This window comes from Podarcis gaigeae (assembly GCF_964106915.1).
Source record: "Podarcis gaigeae genome assembly, chromosome: 3".
NCBI lineage: Eukaryota > Metazoa > Chordata > Lepidosauria > Squamata > Lacertidae > Podarcis > Podarcis gaigeae.
The window spans coordinates 57,295,872-57,317,256 of NC_139680.1; the positions used below are offsets into that span (position 1 = coordinate 57,295,872).

Sequence of the window (21,385 nt, forward strand, 5' to 3'; positions counted from 1 at the left end):
AGGTCTACTATGTAAAAATACAAATTTATTCTACATATGCGTTAGTAGTTTCAGGAGGCTCTCAGTGTATTAACTGTATAATCCCTTTAATGATTTCAGCTCAGAACTTATGAGAATGCTGTCATTTTGCAACACTGGTTTCAGGAGTAAGATGTGTGCTTCCTGGAGGAAGGGCCCAAGAACAAGGTGTGCTTGAGTCAAAATGGAGGGAGAAACAGCAACATTCCTGGAGCAGTTCAAGTTGATGCTCCAGCAGAACCAGTGACAGATGGAGTAGCAGAACCAGTGGTTCAATGAAATGAAGCAATTGCAAGCAGAGTACATTTGGAGAGAAAAATGTGAGTCCATGAGAGGTGAGAGCCATGCCTGATGAGATGCTACAACGGGCTAAGAATGACCCAGGAGCCCAGCCTTGAGGCACAAATACAGGGGTGCCAACTTGCATAAAATACAGTGGTACCTCGGGTTAAGTACTTAATTCGTTCCAGAGGTCCGTTCTTAACCTGAAGCACCACTTTAGCTAATGGGGCCTCCTGCTGCCGCTGCGCCACCGGAGCATGATTTCTGTTCTCATCCTGAAGCAAAGTTCTTAACCTGAAGCACTATTTCTGGGTTAGCGGAGTCTGTAACCTGAAGCATATGTAACCTGAAGCATATGTAACCAGAGGTACCACTGTATTGGGGCAGGTACCCTACCCTGCATAATGAATCACATGACACAGCATCCCCCCCATTTGAGTGACAATGCCCATCAACGTTGGGGGGCCTCAAGTATTTTTGGGGGGCAGAAGGGACCTTGTCCCCTAGGAGTTGACTCCTATGCACCCATATGGAAGGGGTGGGCACAGTGCCAGATTAAACCCTGTGGCAGATTAAATCCTAGGCAGTCGAAATCTCGAGTTGGGGGGGGGGCTCTTTCATGTGTTCTAGTGGGATAACACTAGAAAACTTGATTGTAATTTTCTTTCAAGATCAAATCAATATTATTTTGATCTGTTGTCTGGGGGCCCCTAAAAGGCTGGCGCCTACTCTGCCTGTTTGATAATCTGGCACTGGGTGGCCAAAGCAATTCAGAGTGGCAGCTCAGGGGCTTAGACTGCAAAGGGATGCAGTCAGTTGCTGAAGGCAAGGGGCAAGATGACACATCAGAGAAGGATGGGCTGCCTAGAACCAAGGAGCTTCTGATTGATTTTGGCACTCTGCTGTGGGAGAGGGAGAGCAGGATGAATTGAAGTTTGGTGCCTACTGAATCAGTGCCTGTGGAGGTGCCAGGAAAAGGGGTTGCAGCAGGAAGAACTGCAGGTGTGAGAGAACATGCAGGAAAATCTGAGAGCATGTCTGCATGTGGAGCAGCAGCCAACGCTGGTGGTAAGGGCACCAAAGGAGCAGCCAAAAGAGAAGCAAGCTTCTGCTGAATTGGGTGAGATAAACTGCTCAAGATGGTCTTGTGGGGTGGGGACAAGGCCCAATACTGGGGGCAGTCCTTAAGCAGGCTCCAGCAGCCAGGGTCATGGGTTTGGGGGGCAACCAAAAATGGTTGCTAGACAGTGGATTTAGCAAAGTGTTAAAATAAAATGATGATGATGATGATGATGATGATAATAATAATAATAATAATAATAATAATAATAATAATAATAATAATATATTTATACCCTGCCCATCTGGCTGGGTTTTCCCAGCCACTCTGGGCAGCTTCCAACAAAATATTCAAATACAATAGTCCAAACCAGCTTCCTGTATTCAGGAAATCACCTGGAGATCAGCCATTTACCAAAGACAAAGGGAAGGTACAGATAGGTAGCCGTGTTGGTCTGCCATAGTCAAAACAAAAAAAATTCCTTCCAGTAGCACCTTAAAGACCAACTAAGTCAGTTCTTGGTATGAGCTTTCGTGTGCATGCACACTTCTTCAGATACACAAAGGGAAGGTAATGAGCCACTTCTTCAGATACACAAAGGGAAGGTAATGAGCCATTAGAAAAGCCAGGTGGGAAATTGAGCTTTGAGTTAGTGAGCCCACTCTAAGCAACATTGCTGAGTCTTACAAGACTGGCATGGTTATTGCAAATCCACATTTTCTTTAAGCTTTGCACTTGGGTTGATGTGAAGAAGTAGCATTGCTGCTCTGGATATCAGCTAAAAATTGATTAGTCCCTCTTAACAGCAGCTGTTTTATTTACAGAATGTGTGCCATGTCTGATACAGCCATCTCATGCGTATATATAGTATTTCAAAGAAAATGTGGGAATCCATTTTTCACAGTTCAGAAAGCAAATCGCTATCACATGAAAGTGAGTTGCTTCTAAACAGCACATTGTAGAAGTTGTTTAGAAAATATTCTCTGTGATTTCTATGTTGAATGCACAGTGAAACACATGGATATTATTGGAAATAGGAAAGCTAGCGAAGCGTATGTTAGGACACAAGGCTGTGAAACAATATTATTGTATCTGACAAATAGTTGAAACTTAAATTTAAGGCCTAGGCCCTGCTTCTCAACTTTGGTGAAAAGCTGAATAAAAACCTTGATCTAAAACCAGAATTGCATATTTATAAACCTTTGGGCTCTGTGAAGCAAACCAGTGTCTTCAAAAACCCACTTCCTTCCCCTCCTGAAACTCTCTGGATGTGTGTGTGTGTGCCTCTTTCCTGTTGACATCTTTCAGTCACCATGGCCTAGACTGTGTTGTAGGCAAACTGAATACTGCTGTTCTGTTAATGTCTTGGTTCCTCTGCCTGATTTCCTGACTCAGAAAGACATAATTTATGGGAGCTGTTCTATGTCAGGATGAATGCAAGTCAGGGACCTTTTGTTGCCTGAGGCATCCCGACCACCACATTCCACATTTAAAAGCCAACCAGACAGACAGCTGGATCTTACTTCAACACATGGGATGTGAAATATACTCAGAGTCGCAAAGTGATTTCATGCTCTTTATTCAGCTCATAGTGGTGAGGAGGAATGAATGAAAGTCCCCTCAAAGTATCTGCTTTATATACGGTACATTATTTACACAATGGGCTGCACATGATTGGCTAATTCCGAAAATTCTACTGTAAGCCAATCAGGTTGTGGATTCACTTCTATCTGGAGAATGATTGGGTGGTTCCTGCCAACCCATCATACTGCTGCATTGTTCTAGGACCAATCAGACTGCTGCATTTTGGATCCTATTGTTCTAGGACCAATCAGACTGCTGCAGTTTGGATCCTATTCAACTCAGTACATAACAGGATGGAACAGTGTTTCCCACCACATCTGAGAGCAGCAGTAAGAAGATAAGAAAAGCCTGATGGATCAGGTCAATGGCCCATCTAGTCCAGTATCCTGTTCTCACAGTGGCCAGCCAGATGACTTGGAGATTCCAGCAAGCAGGACCTGAACAGCCTAGCTCTGGGAATAGAAGGCCATGTGGCACTCACAGATCTGTCCTCCAACACTTCATTGCCACTTTCAGCCCTCCAACATCTGCCATCTGAGGCCACTACCTCACTCTGTCTAATGGTAGGGCTTTACCATGGTTTAGCATTGGTTACAATTCATGGTTTATCTGGAGTAAGGATGGGAGAGAAGTTCAATTCAATTCAATTCACATTTTATCTGAACTTTCTGAAACAACATGAACTGAAACACAATCATCCTTCAAAATTCTTACTTCTCTGAATTTCGAAGCATAGTTCACAAGGCAGTTAAGGCATAAAAATATACATGTATTAGTAAAAATAGCATGGGGAAATGCATTATACTGGGAAAATTGCTTTGCCAAAATGTGATACTGTATATACAAAATGTGCATATTATGATAAATTCACACTAAAATGCCAATGCATTTTTATGGGAACTTAAAAGAAAAAAAGAAAATTGCAAACAGATATGGTAATATGGAGAACTGAACTTAAGACTGGAAAAATGGGAAAAAATGAGAGAACCCAAAATGGAGATTTATCCACCCCTAGTCTGGAGGAAGCAAAACCATGAGCCCAGGTTTAGGTAATATGCTAAGCCAAAACATGGCTTGGCTTGGCTTATCAGAGCACAGCAGCAGAATGACTGAGGAGTGGGGAGCAGCAAAGAGCTCATGGCCTCCTCTCTAGTAGTCCATATGTTTCATAGAATCATAGAGTTGGAAGGTACCCCAAGGGCCACCCTGCATTGCAGGAATGCAGGAATTGACTTAGTATTATATGTGGACTAGGACAGTGAAGCCTGCAGCATGGAATGGAGAAATGCCTAATAGAATGATGTCAGGATGTCCTTCACATTATGGATCAATGTTCAATGTCATGTTCAACATCACCTGAACTTGGTGCCTTAAAGGAAGCAAGTGAAGCACACAGCAGTTATTCAGCCTACGTGACAGCACCTTTCAGGAATGATACAGGAACAAGTTTTCCTATATATTTTCTCTACATCATAGGTTCTCCCTTTTCTTCCTTGTGCACTTTTATTTACAACTCCACATCCACCCTCTATGTTTCCATATTATTTTGAGAACTGTGGCTCTTATGATCCCCACCAATACATAAGAACAGCCTTCTGGACAGCCCATCTGTTCTAGCATCCTCTTCTCACAGGATACTGACCAGATACTTGCAGGGAACTTGCAAGCCGAATATGAGCACAGTATCACTCTATCTACCTGTGACTCCCAGCAATTGTTATCCAGAGGCACAATGCCTCTGACAGTGAAGGTAGCCATTGACAGGCTCCATGAATTTGTCTATAAGAAAATATCTAAAAGAAAACTCTTAGCACCAAAGCTCAAGGTTAAACACAGAAAAGGGCAAAGGAAGGTGGGGAAAAGCTACACAGAGGGAACTATAAAAGAATGAGCACCAAGGAGAATGAGAGAATCTTTTCTGAGAGCATAAGAAAGTCACTTTAAAAGATCCATAGAATGCCTGAGAATTTTTTTTTAAGACCCTACTTATATCTACTTCAGACATTTAATTTTTTAAAATAAAAATAGACCTTTGTTACATGTTCAAAAAGGACTTGTCCCCATTGGGTTAAGAAAAAGAAGGTGGGAGGGATTTTCACATCGCTGCTCCCCACCCCTCCAAATGAACAATGGATCAAAGTAAGCCATAAAACCGTCATTTATTCAAATTGTTTTAGGTCTATCAGGGGGAAGACTAGGTTAGAACTCTTCTCCCTGACATCTAGTTTTTCATTCTCAGCACAAACTTTTGCAGTTTTCCGGTTTTGTGCAAATCCAAGGAATCAAAAGATATATAAGGCTAAGCTCCTCCATTCAGGAGCACACCTGAAATAGTTAAGATCATGCCTGGAAAATAAATGAAAGCAATTGTAAATTCTCAATACTGTACAAACTTTCCAGATTGCTCTGTAATATGTGGTGCAGAATTTTAAAATGTGGTTTACTTGTGCAGTTTTCTGGTTTTGTGCAAATCTGAGGGTTATGCTCTTCCATTCAGGAGAGCACCAGAAATGGTTAAGAGCATAGCCAGAAAAGAAACAAAAGCACTTTAAGGGAAGTAGCAGGAAGTAATGATTGATCCACCCACCTAAAAACACCAAAACAAATTGTCTGAGACCTTGAGTGAAGAATTTGCAGCCTAATTTCTCCCAAGTTGTTGGACTATCCCAATATCAGGTATTTACAGGGCAGAAGCATCAAGACTGATGCTCTTTGAAGGTAACGTTGAATGGTCCATGCAAATTAAATGAGAATGCAAACAGCTCCAAACACACAGTAAATTCTGATATGGTAAATTCAGAAGCTGTATACAAACCATAGCTTTAAAGCACATTTCCTGGGAGCAGTGGTTTATCCCCTACCTAGCTCCAATTTCCAGCACTCTACAGTTCTCAGGATATTTTGAGGGAACTGCAAACAACATCTGAAACTGATCTGTAAATCTTTCAGTTTCACTTTTGAGTATGTTGTTAATCAGGCCGAGATAGTTGACAAAGACAGTAATTAACTTACATTTCATCACTGCTTGTACTTCATATATTGGTGTCAGAGCAATGCAGCCATCAAAATCCACGGGAAGCAAGCTGGTAGAGTTCCTAGCTTTGCAGATATGAGTAAATGTCACTCTCCGACTTCTGCTCTTTGGGATTTTCCATTTGGCAATCTCTTTCAGGGTATAAGTCTGGTCATCTTCCCATTCATAGAAATCACCTTCTTGTGAAATTGGCAATACAAAGGCATGGAGTTGGCCATCCCTCATTAATCTACAGTGTACGGTCAATATCCCATTGCTGACTTCCACAGAGTTGAATATGATCTTCTCACCCCGTTTGATGGTCAGGTTTTCTACTTTTATATCCTTAGAGCAATAGAAGCAGGGATGTTGCAGTTGTGTTGATCCAATCAAAACTTTTTTCACAATTTCTTCAATGCTAACATATGGTGTTTTATCGGCCACTATCCTGCAAAGACCTTCAAAGGAACATTTTTATTCAAGAAAGGTGCCTTGAAGTGATACAAACATAAAAAAGTATCCAATACTTAACATTTGTAGTTATAATTTCATTGGTACCCAAGAATGGGGGCATTGGTTTGGGGATGAAAACAAATTCATAAAATAATAACCTTGTAAAATGTTTGCAGTACAAATTGCTAACATAATCATAGGTATCATCTGAACTCAGAATGTTTGTATAAAACCAGGGAAATGACATTTTAAAAATGATAATTACCTTTCAAAGAGCCAGCTGTATTATTTCTCCTTTTATTTGTACAGAAATATGTATGTCATTTGTGTATGTGTGTCTGCTTCTCTGTGTGTGATTAATTTGTGCCAAGGAAGAAAAAAGTGGATTGTAGCACATTTTCATGTGTGTGTTTTTTTTAATTGTATCTAGCAGAGAAAAAACTTGGTAATCTATGTACGTATGTGTAAGTATATACTGGTAATCTTTCATCCCCAGGGCCGGATTTAGGTTTGATGAGACCCTGAGCTACTGAAGGTAATGGGTCCTTTTACTGAAGGTAATGGGTCCAGCTGTCCTTTGTCAACAACAAATTGTTGCTGTTTTTTGTGTTGAATATATGCTATATGGTCATTTATGGACCTAATAGGTATCTGTAGCCATTTGCCACTGTTGCTGCATGTAGGTTTTATTCTATTTGTTTTTTATCTTATATTTTGGAAATGTACATCCAGTTTTTTCCCCTTTACATTTTTTAGGGGGCCCCAAGAGAGTGGGGCCCTAAGCTATAGCTTGTTTAGCTTATACATAAATCCGGCACTGTTCATGCCTCTTTCTGAGTTTAACTTATGTATGTATGTGTGTGTATGTGTATATATATATATATATATATATATATATATATATATATATATATATGCTTTCGTAGATTTTCACGGGTACAGGAATGCAGGTTTTGGTGTCCTCGGGTGTCTTCCCGTGTAAAAGTTGGGGTTATAGGAACTCAAACATTGAGATCCCGCTCTGTTCCAGTAACAAGAAGCCGAAAGCACCAGCCTGAAGATGACGAGTGAGACCTCGTCGAAACGTCGCCTAGACACCCCAACTTTTACACGGGAAGACACCCGAGGACACCAAAACCATATATATATATATATATATATATATATATATATATATATATATATAATCTTCAGTTGTTTTATTGGGTGCTAAAGTAGTCAGTCCTTCTCTCCCCCGCCCCCTTCTGTTGTTTGATGGCCTGCGGAAAGGGAAGCACTTTGATGGGAGGCAATGGTGAGTGACAAGGGTTTGGTGGGTTATGGGTACTCTGATTGCAGCAATGGCTCAGAAGAGAGCTGAGCCAGTTTTCCCTGATTGTTAGAAGGAAAAGAGGAACTAGCTTTGGGATTCAGCAAAATAATTGTGTTAGCATAAGAAGACTCTTCCCCTCTGTACATGCCCTGCTCCAGATGGTTGGATGAATCCACAGAACAAATTTCAGGGGTGCATGTTGAGGGGGGAAGAGATGGGGATAAAGTTCCATTGCAAAAATAGAAGTCCTTGTGCTGTTGGAACAATTTGCTTAGTGATATGAAGAATACAACCCATAGCTTTCGGGAGCATGCAACAGTACTGGCAGATTAAAGTCTAAGAGTCATATTAATTATTCTTTTAACAGGCACTATATTAATTTGCATACTCAGATCTAATACAGAAGTAAAAAAAAAGTGGGGAGAAGAAAATGATGGATAGCCAAACTACTAGCATGAATTCTGTGCTTAGGCAGTAGACCCACCTGGTTGTTCAGCTCTAATTGCAACATTGAAATATTACTAGATACAGCAGCTTCTGCAACTGCAGTACCTAAAGGGCATCTTTATTTCCATGTTAATCATACCCATTGGGATTGTTTTGTTAAAGCTATAACAGAAAGAAAATGTTCAGTACATATGTACATTTGGGTAGAGTGGTTTTCTCTTAGAGGAAGATTCAAAGGGAAGTTTAGAGAACATAGCAATGGGATTTAATTTAGCTGTGCAATTAAGCTATAACTTATGACTCAGCTGCACCATAACATTTCTTTTGAAGCATCTCTAACTGGAATTGCATGTTGCAGAGAAGCTGACACTGAATGCACCCATTTCTTGTCTTCTCTCTGTGTTACAAATGGTAGAAAAGCTACTCTGGACTACATACATAGCAAGATGAAAAAATGGCAGTGTGATAATGACCTGTATTTTATTGCATTACACATCTCATAAAGGCAGAGAAAGGTGGAAGATGTAGGTGATTTTAATGCCAACATATTTTGCTTAGGATGTAGTTCAATCAGTATACTGTTGAAATTATAAGGAGTTTATTTGTTTTTGTAATGCGCCATTTGTGTAGAGTTATGGGTGGGTTATTGGTTTAACTTTTTGTTTTTGTTGCATTTACATTTTGTGATTTTTATTATTTTGGTGTACAGCACTTCATGCATCATGCATGAAAAAAGAAACAAATAGCCCATGGTTTCCTTATTTGTAAAGGATAATTTTGGACAACATTAAATGAAACAACGTGCGTTAATCAAGTAGAGCTTTGGGTGATTAATTCATGGGGATCAGTTTTAATCAATAAGTGGTTCAAACTGAGGGAAGCCTTGTTTATTTTATGATGTGGTACATTTAACTGTACAGGTCATGAAATGATCTATTATACAAACTTGTTTTGCTTTAGTGTGTTTTGTTTTTTACTTCAGAGACATAATTGTGCACATTTTGTCCATCTCTGATGTAAGATTGAGTAGAAAGTACCACTAATTGAAGGGCCTTCATTATAACCTCAAGCACGTTGCAAATGAAACATACTGCAATAGGTACTACAGAAGTGTCTAATTCTGTTTTTATTTACTTTTTTTGTTTCCTTATCTAACCAGAAAATATTCAAACTTTACCTGGAAAATGTAAAGGTAGCTCAACTGTAGTGGAGCAGAAGCTAGCATCATCTTCACTTTCACAGTTGCTTGCCAGGACTTTCTTAACTTTTAATCCAACAACTTTAATCACGTCTCCAGTTGACAAGCAGCATTCATGCCCACACTTTTCATAAATCGAACCTAAAGGAGAACATAAAGATAAACACAAATGTTTTATGGATTGTTCATGGCAGTTTACAAGCATTCTTTGTTACTCTTCCCCTCCTAGATTCCCGGTAGTTTGGTTTACACTGAAGGCACTTGCAGCCCATCTCCCCTTTTGGGTGGGATTAAATCACATACCAGCAATTATATGAGACTACGAGGTCTTGTGCAGCAAACCTGCTACTTCAAAAGATGCTACTTTTGTTTTTTAAATGTATTTTATTGATTTTCAAATGTAAAACAATAAGATCAATTACTAATAAGCAACAATCAAGTCAGCGTACAGAGCCTTGACAAGAAAAATGGAACATTAGCAAAAAGTTCCATCACTTATGTTCTGATAAAAGTAATCAAATACGTAATTCCATAATATTTCTTGTTACTATGTTCAAAGATCTAACTTTTTGTGATAAGGAAAGTGGCAGGAAAATGTACTAGAAAGTGTGGGTTAACATTTGCTTGAACACAACATCATCCTGGCAAACAAATTGGGATGAATGCGCAATAAATAGGGCACCTAGAAGTACCCATGAATATCAAGGTAAGTTAGAACAGAAATGACGTTTCGAAACTTGCTAGTAGTCCATCTTCTTAGTTCTGAAAGTGTGAGGTGGACCTCAGAGGAGAGAAAGTGCAAGCTTCTCCAACATATTTTCTTCAGTGTAGCTAGTATCTAATTCAGAATTAGAACTATTTATCCACACAACCTGCTTCCAGTCCATTTCCTTTCTTTTCTTCATCATGGATGTAGGAACCACATATTTTTAGCCAAAGTGCTACATGTTTTCTCCACGTTTGTTGATTTCTGGGGTTTTTTGAATTTCAGTTCTATGGTATAAGAACATTAGAAGAGTCCTGCTAGATCAAGACACAGGCCCATCTTGTTCACCATCGTGTTCTCATTGGGGCAAAGCAGATGCACAATAAACCCTGCAAGCAGGACCAGGAACTTGGGTTCCTCCCTTATGGCTTAAGAACCATTGACCCAGTAAAATAGAAGTGAAGCAAAAACAGATGCATCCACACATAACACCGTAACCTCCAATAGGGAATCAGTCTCTAACTGCTGCTAAACAGATGAGTGCTGATTGGAGTAAGTAAAAAATGGTGGTAGGCAGGTGGAGGTGGGGTGAGTGAAACGCCCCCTAAGCCATTGTCTGCAGCACTGGTTTTATCGCTTGTGATGTGTGTTATAAGCATTCCTCATCTTCAAAGGGCATTTTGTCATGCATCTCAGAAGCTACCATACATCCTGTTATTCTGTTTCTGTTGCCTTGTACTCTGCTATGCTGAATGATCTCTCAGTATTTTTCAAGGCCTGATCAGTCATGAACAGGCTACCTCCAAAGCTGGTGGATTCTCCTTCACTTGAGGTTTTTAAGCAGGGGTTGGATTGCCATCTGTCTAGAATTCTTTCATTGTGATTCCTGCATTGCAGGAAGTTGGGCTAGATGACCCTTGGGTCCCTTCCAGCTCCACAATTCCATGTGCCATTCAACATAGACAATCCTTGTCCATGCCACTTTGCCTGCTGGCAAACATTTTGGAATGGTATGCTCTGTGACAAGTGGTATCAATGAACTGAATAAATATTCTTGTCTGTTAATCATCTGCAGCATCTAAATAAGCTGATTCTCAGAAGATGCAATATGACAGGCTTCTGGGAAAGTTTCCTAGCAGGTTAAGCATCACTTTTCACCTGATGCTCAGCCAGGGCTCCAGCCAATTGCCCCCCTCTTAGGTTCCTTCCCTCCTCCCAAGTTGTGAGGAGTTGTTAAGTCTCCAGGTCAAGAGCTTTATCATGTCTCAGCTGTTTCTTTTCTGCTTTCTCAGGCCAGGGAGGAGAAGTTGCTTGTCTTGCTTGCTGGCAGGCCCTGTTGACCGGTGCCCCAATTCTGCCTCTAAGCAGGTGAGAAACGCAGGGTCCAGCAGAGAAGGCCTCTCCTCCTCCCAGAGGGGAGGGGCTGTGAGCCGGAGCAGCCTCCCGCAGGGGCAGGGAGGCATATTTGGCTCCCTGCTCCTGATTGCTTCTGGTGCTGCGGCCAAGCCTTCCAGCCGACCAATAGGGCTGGCTGGTGGGTGGGGCTAGCCACATTTAAGCCGCTGTGGCAGCGCTCAGCTCCCTATTTTTTTTTTAAAAAAAACAACACAACAAAATAGTTTGAGAAACACAAACTTCCTGACATCCTAGAGTGTACAGAGTTTTGGGTTATGAACCTTTTTTCTTTAAGCCTGTGAAAAGTAAGGAGTCAAAACAACCCATTGCTTAGTAGCAGGTAATACTCAATGCATCTCATGACATATGTGTGGGTAGAAAGCCATTTAGCAGCTACTCATATAAATGGACCATTTTTATCTATTCCAGGTGGGTGATAGGAAACACCGCCACTGCTGTCCACAACATTCCAATTGCCTTTATGCTACCTGTAGCAGAAAGACAGGAGCAACCTGGACTGAGCCTGCCCAGAAGTTCTTTTCCCTGCCTACTTTCCCTAGAATGCAAGGGAAAGTCTGGAATGTTCTTTGCAGACACACTTAGATCTCTCTGAGGTGTTTCAAGAGTGGAAAGTAGGGAAAGGACTGGCAAGAGGCACATGGTTTCAGTGGGTACTTGCACATGCCTAGAAAAGTGAAGAGTGGGCAGAGTTCAGTCTTGCAAGATTTGTTTTGTTTCTTCCTAGAACCCTGAGAGTCACCAGAAGCAGTCAGTTGCAAAAGAGTGCTGGAATTTGTCTTGAGTGCCAGACCTGAGCTCCCAGTTGCCATTGTTAAACAACAGAGAGTCGGGAATCCTTGCCAATCTACTTCAAATCACCCAAAAGTTGATCAGGAAATCCTGAATTACCAGTTCCTGGCATGGTAATGACTTAGAAGGCAATGGCTTACGTATAAGGGAAATAACACCTTTTGCCACAACTGAAGAGATTTGCAAACAGCGCTTCTTCAAGGCAAGCAGAAGTTTCCAACTTGAGGGAAGCTACAGTAATCTGTGTCAAGGGCAATGGTACTTACTGAAAATGAATGTTCTTGGTCTCAAGAAAGAATGGAGTGTGTTACTAGGGGTCAAGTCAAACTACCATGATAGAAGCACTGAAGTGACCTCCCTGGGGCACAAGCTTGGGCAGTGTGTATGGTGGTTCTGAGCTACCCACACAACAAGAACCGCCTTCTGACATTGCTGATGTGGTCCAAAGGAAAGCAGAGCAATACGGTTGCCACCAGCTTGGCTGCAGGAGTTGCCAGGAGGAGGCATAACAAGATGCCACCCTTAGGACTCCACTCAGGATTTGTGCAGGGTTTACTCCTAAGCCTTTGTTTTTAAGGTGGCAAAGGTTCACGCTCTGTCCCCATTAGCTCCTTTCTCCCATCATAATCAGCAGGCATAAGAGGGGAAGGCGATGCCATGGAGCGGGAACTGTTTTCAGCTAAATGGCCACTTCCCCTTGTGGAAAACCTTATTGGGGCCATAGGTAAAAAAAGAAAAAGGTAAAAAGGTAAAGGACACATGGATGGTTAAGTCCAGTCAAAGATGACTATGGGGTTGTGGCACTCATCTCGCTTTCAGGCTGAGGGAGCCGGCGTTTGTCCACAGACACCTTTCCGGGTCATGTGGCCAGCATGACTAAACTGCTTCTGGTGGAATGGAACACCGTGATGGAAGCCAGAGCATACAGAATACTGTTTACCTATTTATCTACTTGCACTGGCATGCTTTCATACTGCTAGGTTGGCAGGAGTTGGGACAGAGCAATGGGAGCTCACCATGTCGTGGGGATTTGAACCGCTGACCTTCTGATCGGCAAGCCCAAAAGGCATGTTCAAAGTCTGTTTCGGGGGCCTAATCCAGCCCCTTTGGAAGTTTATGGGGTAAAATCCTAAAAAAAACCTCAACAACTTCAACCTTAAAAAAAGCTCAATAATTTCAATCCTAAAAAAAGTGCAACCCTTTGGTCGGCCCTCACGGCTCTTTACTTCATCAAATCTGACCCTCTTTGAAAAAAGTTTGGACACCACTGGCTTAGTGGTTTAGACCACAGCACCACCTGCATCCCTGCTATTGAGGCCATATTCCAGTGGTGGTGGGGCAGATCAAAAGGGGTAGGCTGTATCAGGAGTCGATTCTTACTATTTTGTATTTCAGCCTCGCAAAATCAGAGGTTTCGACACCACCCCCACCTTATGTATATTTATGAAATAATTGGGACCTGAATTTCCCTGTTTTCCTCTTTACCTCTTTTTCTCTTTTGTATTCTATCACCCGCATGTTACTCCACCCTATATATGTGTTTATTTATAACCTGCAAAAATTTCCTACATGCATACATACATACTGCAGATGCATTTACAGAGCCTCATCAGTGATCCTACCGATTCAGGAATGTCTATTAGACTGTATGCCATTATTTTACATTTTAAACTGCCTTGAGTGCAGAATTGACACATTGCCCATTACCACATGTGTGGTAAGTAAATACAAATGACATTACTTATGGAAATGTAGCCCATCTTCTCAAGTGTGGTACAGAATGTCCTGGATCAAGCTATTCATTTCAGTCAAGAAACAAAGTAATTTGAGCCGCCTGTAATCAAGTCATTTCCCTGGTATTGCTGACAAGGAGTGAGATCAAGTGACTTTTAAGATAACCCCTCATTTCCAGTAATACATTAGGGTCTCTGCAATGCATGTAAGAATCAAAAGCACATTGCAGGAGTAGACTATGCTATGCACCATATTTCATAGTGTATGCAGAGAATAAAATGTAATGCATTCCTCATTGTCATCATGCAAAATTTCCTGTGTTTTTCTGCACAAAGAAAGCATGAAATCCATCAAAGACATAAAGGTAATTAAGCAGAAATACTGATTCTTCCTTTCAACTGAAGAAAGGTGTTGCATACTCATCTTAGAGGAAACTGGAATAATGCAGTCTATTTACTAGGATCAAACAATGCCCCTGAAGGCTAGAATTAAAGAACTTGGATGCCTTTGAATCCACCTTTTTGAGATTGCTACTTTGTTCAATAAGAACTACATTTATATCCCTTTACAACCTCTTTCCTGGTTTTTTAAAAACAAATCCACATTAGCCACTGCTGTGATCACATCAAAGCAACCAAACAGTTCAATAGCTTTTCCCTCTGATTCTTCTAAAATGTTAAATGGGTGTGGGGTGGGAGAGAGAAATATTATGGTGGTTTCTTTTTATGAGATTTTCCTGTCATTAAGTCTCCCAGTAATATTTTAGTTTACCTGAAAGATAACGCTTTAAATTTTAGATAGTTTGTATACTACATGAGAGGAAACAAGTTGTGCCTTCTATCACTGCATTATGACAGAATGATTGAGGTAAATATAAACAAGTGAAAACAATGGGTTTTAAAATACATTTATTTAATGCTCCTTTTAGTCTGAGAAGATGTACTTTTCCAACGCAGGGATCTTTTAAGTAAAGCTATAGATTATCATTTTTTAAGCACTCATAGTGCAATTTTCATGTTTACTCAGAAGTAACTTCCATTGAATTCAACCCTATATATAATACACTGAAGAAAGATCAATCCTCAAAACTAGAGTGTAAAATACTAAAGTTACCATCCAGTTTACAGCTGCATGATGATGATTTATTCTCCTGTTTACATCCAGTGTGCTCCCACCCCACATTTTGTAGTGGCCCCCATCTGATACTCAAACTGGGAGTCACAGGTACCAACCCAACCCTCAACATTGTCTGATTCACTCCAAACTGGTGCCAAGGTTTTGCAGTCATTTGGCTGCATCTCCCCCCCCCCCCCAACAAAAACCCTCAGTAATTTATGCTCAAGGATCATAGGTATCAGTCCAAAACCCAACATTATCTGATTCACTCCAACATTTGGGGGTTTTGCAGTTAACAGGTTTCCAGTGATGTTCTTAAATCCTGCAAAGGGGCCCCATCTTTTATCCCTTAATAAAACATTCACTGCTGCAATGCTAGAGCTGCAGGGGTCTTCCTCCATGTCCCCAGAACCAGAGTGGGTGGTAGAAGTGCAGCTTGGACTCCCCTCCCCTCACATCCCCGTTCCCCATCAGCTCAAGGACAGTGGCCTTTTAAACAAAAAGGGAAATCTCTGAAACCTTGACACCTGCATGGCTCAGGGGCTTCATGAATCCCAGCTGCTGTATATTGCATTTACTTTCTAACGCCAACACCTGCTGCTGTGTCTTCTGCAGCTTGTTCCTTGCTATTTCTCCACTCCTAGTTGTGTCCCTTCCTGTTTTTCTAGGAAATCATTCCCCTTGTGCTCAGTGGAGGAGCTTATGTGATTGCAGTCTCCACGAAGGAATCATCCCAGTGAGTGAATGGATCGGGTTGAAACAAGCCGTATCACCTGCACCTTCAGCCGCCTATGTACAAACATACACAGAGGGAGCTCCCTTTGCGAAGGTTAGTACTGTACATATCTGTTAGCTGATTGCTTTTTGCTCAGGACATCCAGGTTTTGCAAATACCTACCCAATCCGTAGAAGAAGCAAGGGGCATAGATTTATCTCTCCACATGCAATAGTAAAACTTTAAATGTCAAGAGCTTTAAGCTATTTCTATCCTAGGCAAATCCTTTAAAAATCACTTCTGCTGTTTTTTTGATTTATTTCTCCCCTGATGGGTTTATGACACTTTCTGCTGTTTCTCATTTATCTGGCGGGTTTGAACTTTGCATGCAGTGACAGAGCTTTGATGTAAGTGCCATCATTTTACAGGAAAGAGTAAGTTGACACCTCAGAAGCTTTTTATTTTAGAAAAAAACACACCTTTTTGTTTGTCTTGCTTCTCAACTTCAGAATTAGCTGATATTAAACATCATCCTTAAGTAATGTATAAGTGAATTAACCCCCTTCTGCTCCTTGCCTGCGTGTTCCCTTTGTCAAGATAGGGCCTATATTACAGATCCGGAAAGGTCTGACTAGTCTAATTTATACAAGCAGCTTGTTCAGGTTGCTCTGTTTCAGGTGGATGAGAGGCAGATGGAAACCAAGAGATGCACAGAAGTGGGGTCAAGGGATAACATTTTAGGACTCATAGAAAACATTAGTCATTTTGGTGCTGGGAGGTGTGGGCAATGTGAAATAAGGAATCAGCAGAATGTGGGACAGTATTATGACATTTTGCAGCGATTTGTGACCTTTTGTTGTGGGATAACACCTTTCTTAAAGTAATGTGTTCTTGAAACCATGCAAAGTTTGCCACAGCAGGATTGAGACTCTGCTGATCAATTATATTTTACAACCCGCTCCCCCCACAAAAGAGTTACTGAGCTAAGCAATAAATAGAAGAAACATCTGCCGTTTATTTTATTCTGCTGGAAAAGTTATTTGGCACATGGAAAAGTAAACATTTAATTCAATAAACTCTGTGGCCTGTTTGTATGACTCCAACCCTTGAGAAAACATTAGATGACATAATATGATATTTAATTAATTTCAAAATGGCCTTGGTTTTTCTTTTTTAAGCAAAAATATTTTTAATAACCTGAAAGAGGAACTTTTAAACATTCTCTGCAGCCCAGTTAATTGTTTATATTTCATGTCTTTTGAACTCAGTTGGAACTAGAACAATTTTAATCTTCACGCTAACTGGATTATAAACCTTGCTCTCTATTTTATTAAGCACACATTTTATTCTTGTGCCTATTGGTCTTCATTCCAATAGTCTGGAGTCTGATTATTTGCCTGCAATGGACACCATCAGCCTGAACAATATTTATAATTATCTTTCTCTTCCCAGAGGAATTTTGTGGCTGCTCCTCTGTGTGTGTTAGCATGTGTTTTTATATTAGTTTTACCTCCTATACCTGCCACTTTTTTCTTAGTGCTGTTTAATTTTAATGTTGATTGTTTAATTTTTGTTAAAACTGTTGTAAGCTGCCCTGAGCAGAGCAAATGAAAAGCAGGCCATATTACATAAATGCTTAAAGCATTTTGATGCAAATGACACCATTTTACATGAAAACAACAACAAAAAAGGTTAAAACCTCCATCAGCATTCTGTCACTTATTTTCACGTTCAAGCCTGACAAGATATTAGGCATTCCACATGTTGTTAAAACTCATTTGTATTTTTCATGCATATGGATCTATGCAATATTCATAATTGCAACAGAAGTAGTTTTATGTCTTGATAGGAAACTGTCCTGATTTTTCCTTCCTGACAGACAACCAAGGGAAGACTTTTTCCCTAAATAATTGGAATCTGATTGTGGAAAGCAATTGAGGTTTGCTTGGGGTTTTTTGGGGTACTGGTTGTTGCACAGACATTTTATTTATTTCTCTTCTTGTATACCAGTTTTCGTAACAACAACAACAACAACAATATAAAAAATGACATCCAGCCTGATTAAGAGTTCAGAAGCCTCTTCAGTATTTTGTGGCCTTTTTTTACTCTGGATTTTTGGAAAAGTAAAAAACTGGATTACTTTTATCCAGACTGTTTGCAATGACAGACCTTGGGGTCTCAAATTTGGTGCCCCCTGCCTCTCATGCTCCATTCTAAATAATAGTTGTGAAGTCCCCTGCGTTGTTCCCAAGGCTCTGCATCCAGTGCAACTAAACCAGTCACATGCCCCTAAATGTGCATGCATGCATGCATGCATGCATGCATGTATAGATAGATAGATAGATAGATAGATAGATAGATAGATAGACAGATAGATATAGATACGGTTTTGTGGGCAAGCCACTTCCTCTTTCATGTGAAATTACATGGTGTCCAAGTTTAAGGCCCAGTTTAAGAATTAGATAATCTTATATAGTCCATTTTTACCAATGCTGTGTCTACATGTTCACAGCATGTATAATTTGAATTATTTCAATAAATGGCCCTGGGCAGCTCTACATTTCTCTAGGGAAAGATTACACTTTTTTGCTTCCCTGCCACTGGTTCAGTTAACCCAGCAGAAAATTAAATTTACTTGCCCCCTGGAAATTTTTTGTATTGATATTTTTAAAAGGCATCTTTCTTCAGTGAAGAGATACTGAAACATGTATCCTAATCTCTACAAAATCAATGAGCATACTATGTGCTTAGATTGCTAAATGTCAATATTTACTAAAATATTCTAGAAGAGAAGATATAGCGAAGTTTCAATTTAGGTTAATAATATTTACTTTTTTATTGTTAAATACCTTGTTCAGTCACTGATCAGAAAGGAACTAACAAATTATTATATTTGAGAAGCCTCTTTTCATAGTTGCTTCTCCTACTTCCTCCTCTCTCTTTCCTACAAAGATATAATGGCACTCAGGCTACAATAATGGACAGTAGGTTTCTTGGCCAGGTCTGTTGGGCCATCTCATTCCTGTGTTGTATAATATGGGTGGGCGGCATGAAGGTTGGGATCTACTAAAAGTTGTGTGAGTGCTTTGCAGAGTACATCGGCAAGGGTTTCTGACTCCTAATTGTTCAACAACAGATATAACAAAATGGCTTTGTTTTGTTTCCTATATTATGCTGCTGAAATGAAGGCCAAGAGCCGTTTTCGCATCTGTTGAAGGATGGTGAGCATAGCTCAGGTCTAACACTGAAAACAAATTCTGGGGCTCAGAAAGCTTGCTCTTTGTTTCTAACTGTATGTCTTTTTTTGCACCTGGTTATCTGGTTGGCAGATCTTGAGGGTTCTAGTAAAAGAAAACAGAGCAGATCTGACAAGCTTTAAAGCCTGCTCCCCCCCATTTTAATTCATAGAAGAATGTAGAATGGGGGAGAGAAATGTTACTCGTATGCTTCAAAAGTGAAATAATGCACATTGTCTAAAATTACCTCGTGCAGACCCTCCAAGTGTCTCTATTTTCCAGGGACAGTCCCATATTTACAGAAGTCATCCCAGTTTCTGATTTGATCCTGGAATATCCTGCGTTTCCTTTGGACACCCCTATTTTCATCAGAGAAGTGTTGGAGGGTATGGTAGTGGCATGGAATGTATGGGAAAATTCTCTTGAGAATCTCTTGCTTCCCCGCCTCTTCATGCTTTACATGAAAATACAGTATAAACCTCAACATATGCTATTAAGCTTTAACCTGTGTTTGAAAACGAGGTCATATCTTGATAGAGACTAACAGTTGTTCACCTGCTACAACATCAACACTGCACAGAGGACAATATTTCCGCAGATTTTTTTAAAATAAAGAACATACCACTACATTTTATGGTCAGTGTTCATAGTAACTGAAGCAAACATGGGCTTCATACAAGATATAACAGTGACAATTTATATTAGAAAATATAGTTTCTGGGGCCTTCCTTTTATTTTGATGTGGTTTTGTGGTATTCTAAGTAGAGCATTCTGTAAAACATTATGGTCAGCGATGGTGAGTACTAAAATACAATATGGAATGAACGGGGTATGATGTTAGTTTCCTCGCAATAGTGTTGTATATGTGCATTCAGTTTGATACAAAAAGCACTGTTGGTTCCATAGCCTCTATTCTTTTTGTCTTAGTGATCCCCAACTTTGCTCACAGTTGGTGAGCAATCATTCTCCAGTTGCTTTCCCCATAATAAATAAAGACACCAAAAGCAATGTTAGAGCAAGGCACACATACACACAGATTACAGTAATGTTGCACTGATGAAAATTTAATGCCAAAGAGGTTGCTGCCTTTCTCCCATCCAATGGCTCCCTTATTTAAATGGTCTGGGTGAAAGCATAGACAGGGGCGCCGACTTATAAAAAATATTGGGGGGGGCCCATACCGGGGTCCTGCCCCGGGAAGTTTTCTAAATTTTAGATGAAAATTAGTGAGTTTTAAAGTTTTTTAAAAGTATTTTAGAGTCATATGATCAACATTAGAACCCCGAAAACTCGACTCTCTATAACTCCACACTCCGGGAAACTCGACAAGCCTGAAACACTTTTTGGCTTTGAAAAAAGAAACAAAACATAAACACGCACGGTATTTTCGTAAAAAGCTAATTTAATTTACAGTAACAATTATGCTTATAGACTACTACAGAGCAGTGAATATATAGCTCTGAAAAGACTGAAATGATATTTACCGTATTTTTCGCTCTATAACACGCACCCGACCATAACACGCACGTAGTTTTTAAAGGAGGAAAACAAGAAAAAAAATATACTCTGAACGAAACAGTGGATATATGATTTTTGTGGTTCATGCTGTGGCCACAGACATGTGATCTGACAGTGAGTTTGGAGTAGCCCAATGCAAAAATCCTGAGGATCCATGTGGATCCATGCTTTGTAACCACGTTTTTGCACCACTGTGACCCTAGGCAACAGTGGGTGCGTGATTTTTTTGGTACAAGATGTAGCCATGGACATGCTATGTGATCTGATGGTGAATTTGGGGTGACCCAATGCAAAGATCCTGAGGATCCACTTGGATCCGTGCTTTGTAACCACGTTTTTGCACCACTGTGACCCTAGGCAACAGTGGGTGCGTGATTTTTTTGGTGCAAGATGTAGCCATGGACATGCTATGTGATCTGATGGTGAATTTGGGGTGACCCAATGCAAAAATCCTGAGGATCCATGTGGATCCGTGCTTTGTAACCACGTTTTTGCACCACTGTGACCCTAGGCAACAGTGGGTGCGTGATTTTTTTGGTGCAAGATGTAGCCATGAACATGCTATGTGATCTGATGGTGAATTTGGGGTGACCCAATGCAAAAATCCTGAGGATCCATGTGGATCCGTGCTTTGTAACCACGTTTTTGCACCATTGTGGCCCCAGGCCACAGTGGGTGCGTGATTTTTTTGGTGCAAGATGTAGCCATGGACATGCTATGTTATCTGATGGTGAATTTGGGGTGACCCAGTGCAAAGATCCTGTGGATCCATGCTTTGTAACCACGTT

General features: G+C 40.5%; 1 protein-coding gene and 1 long non-coding RNA gene across 4 annotated transcripts in view; one reads left to right on the forward strand and one right to left on the reverse strand.

The window, feature by feature from the left end:
- Window positions 1-12,255, forward strand: part of LOC310841052 — a 38,282-nt gene extending 26,027 nt beyond the window's left edge. For 2 of the 3 annotated variants that reach the window (XR_014562301.1, XR_014562302.1), the window contains exons 3-4: window positions 11,375-11,441; window positions 12,214-12,255. This is a non-coding gene — a long non-coding RNA (uncharacterized lncRNA). The other variant, XR_014562303.1, reaches the window with a different exon arrangement.
- Window positions 1-21,385, reverse strand: part of THEMIS (thymocyte selection associated) — a 63,591-nt gene that overhangs the window by 39,576 nt on the left and 2,630 nt on the right. The window contains exons 2-3 of the mRNA XM_083731272.1: window positions 9,347-9,508; window positions 5,957-6,415 (exon numbers count right to left, since the gene is read on the reverse strand). Of these exons, the coding sequence (XP_083587398.1) occupies window positions 5,957-6,415; window positions 9,347-9,508 (621 nt within the window). The remainder of the gene's footprint in view (window positions 1-5,956; window positions 6,416-9,346; window positions 9,509-21,385) is intronic.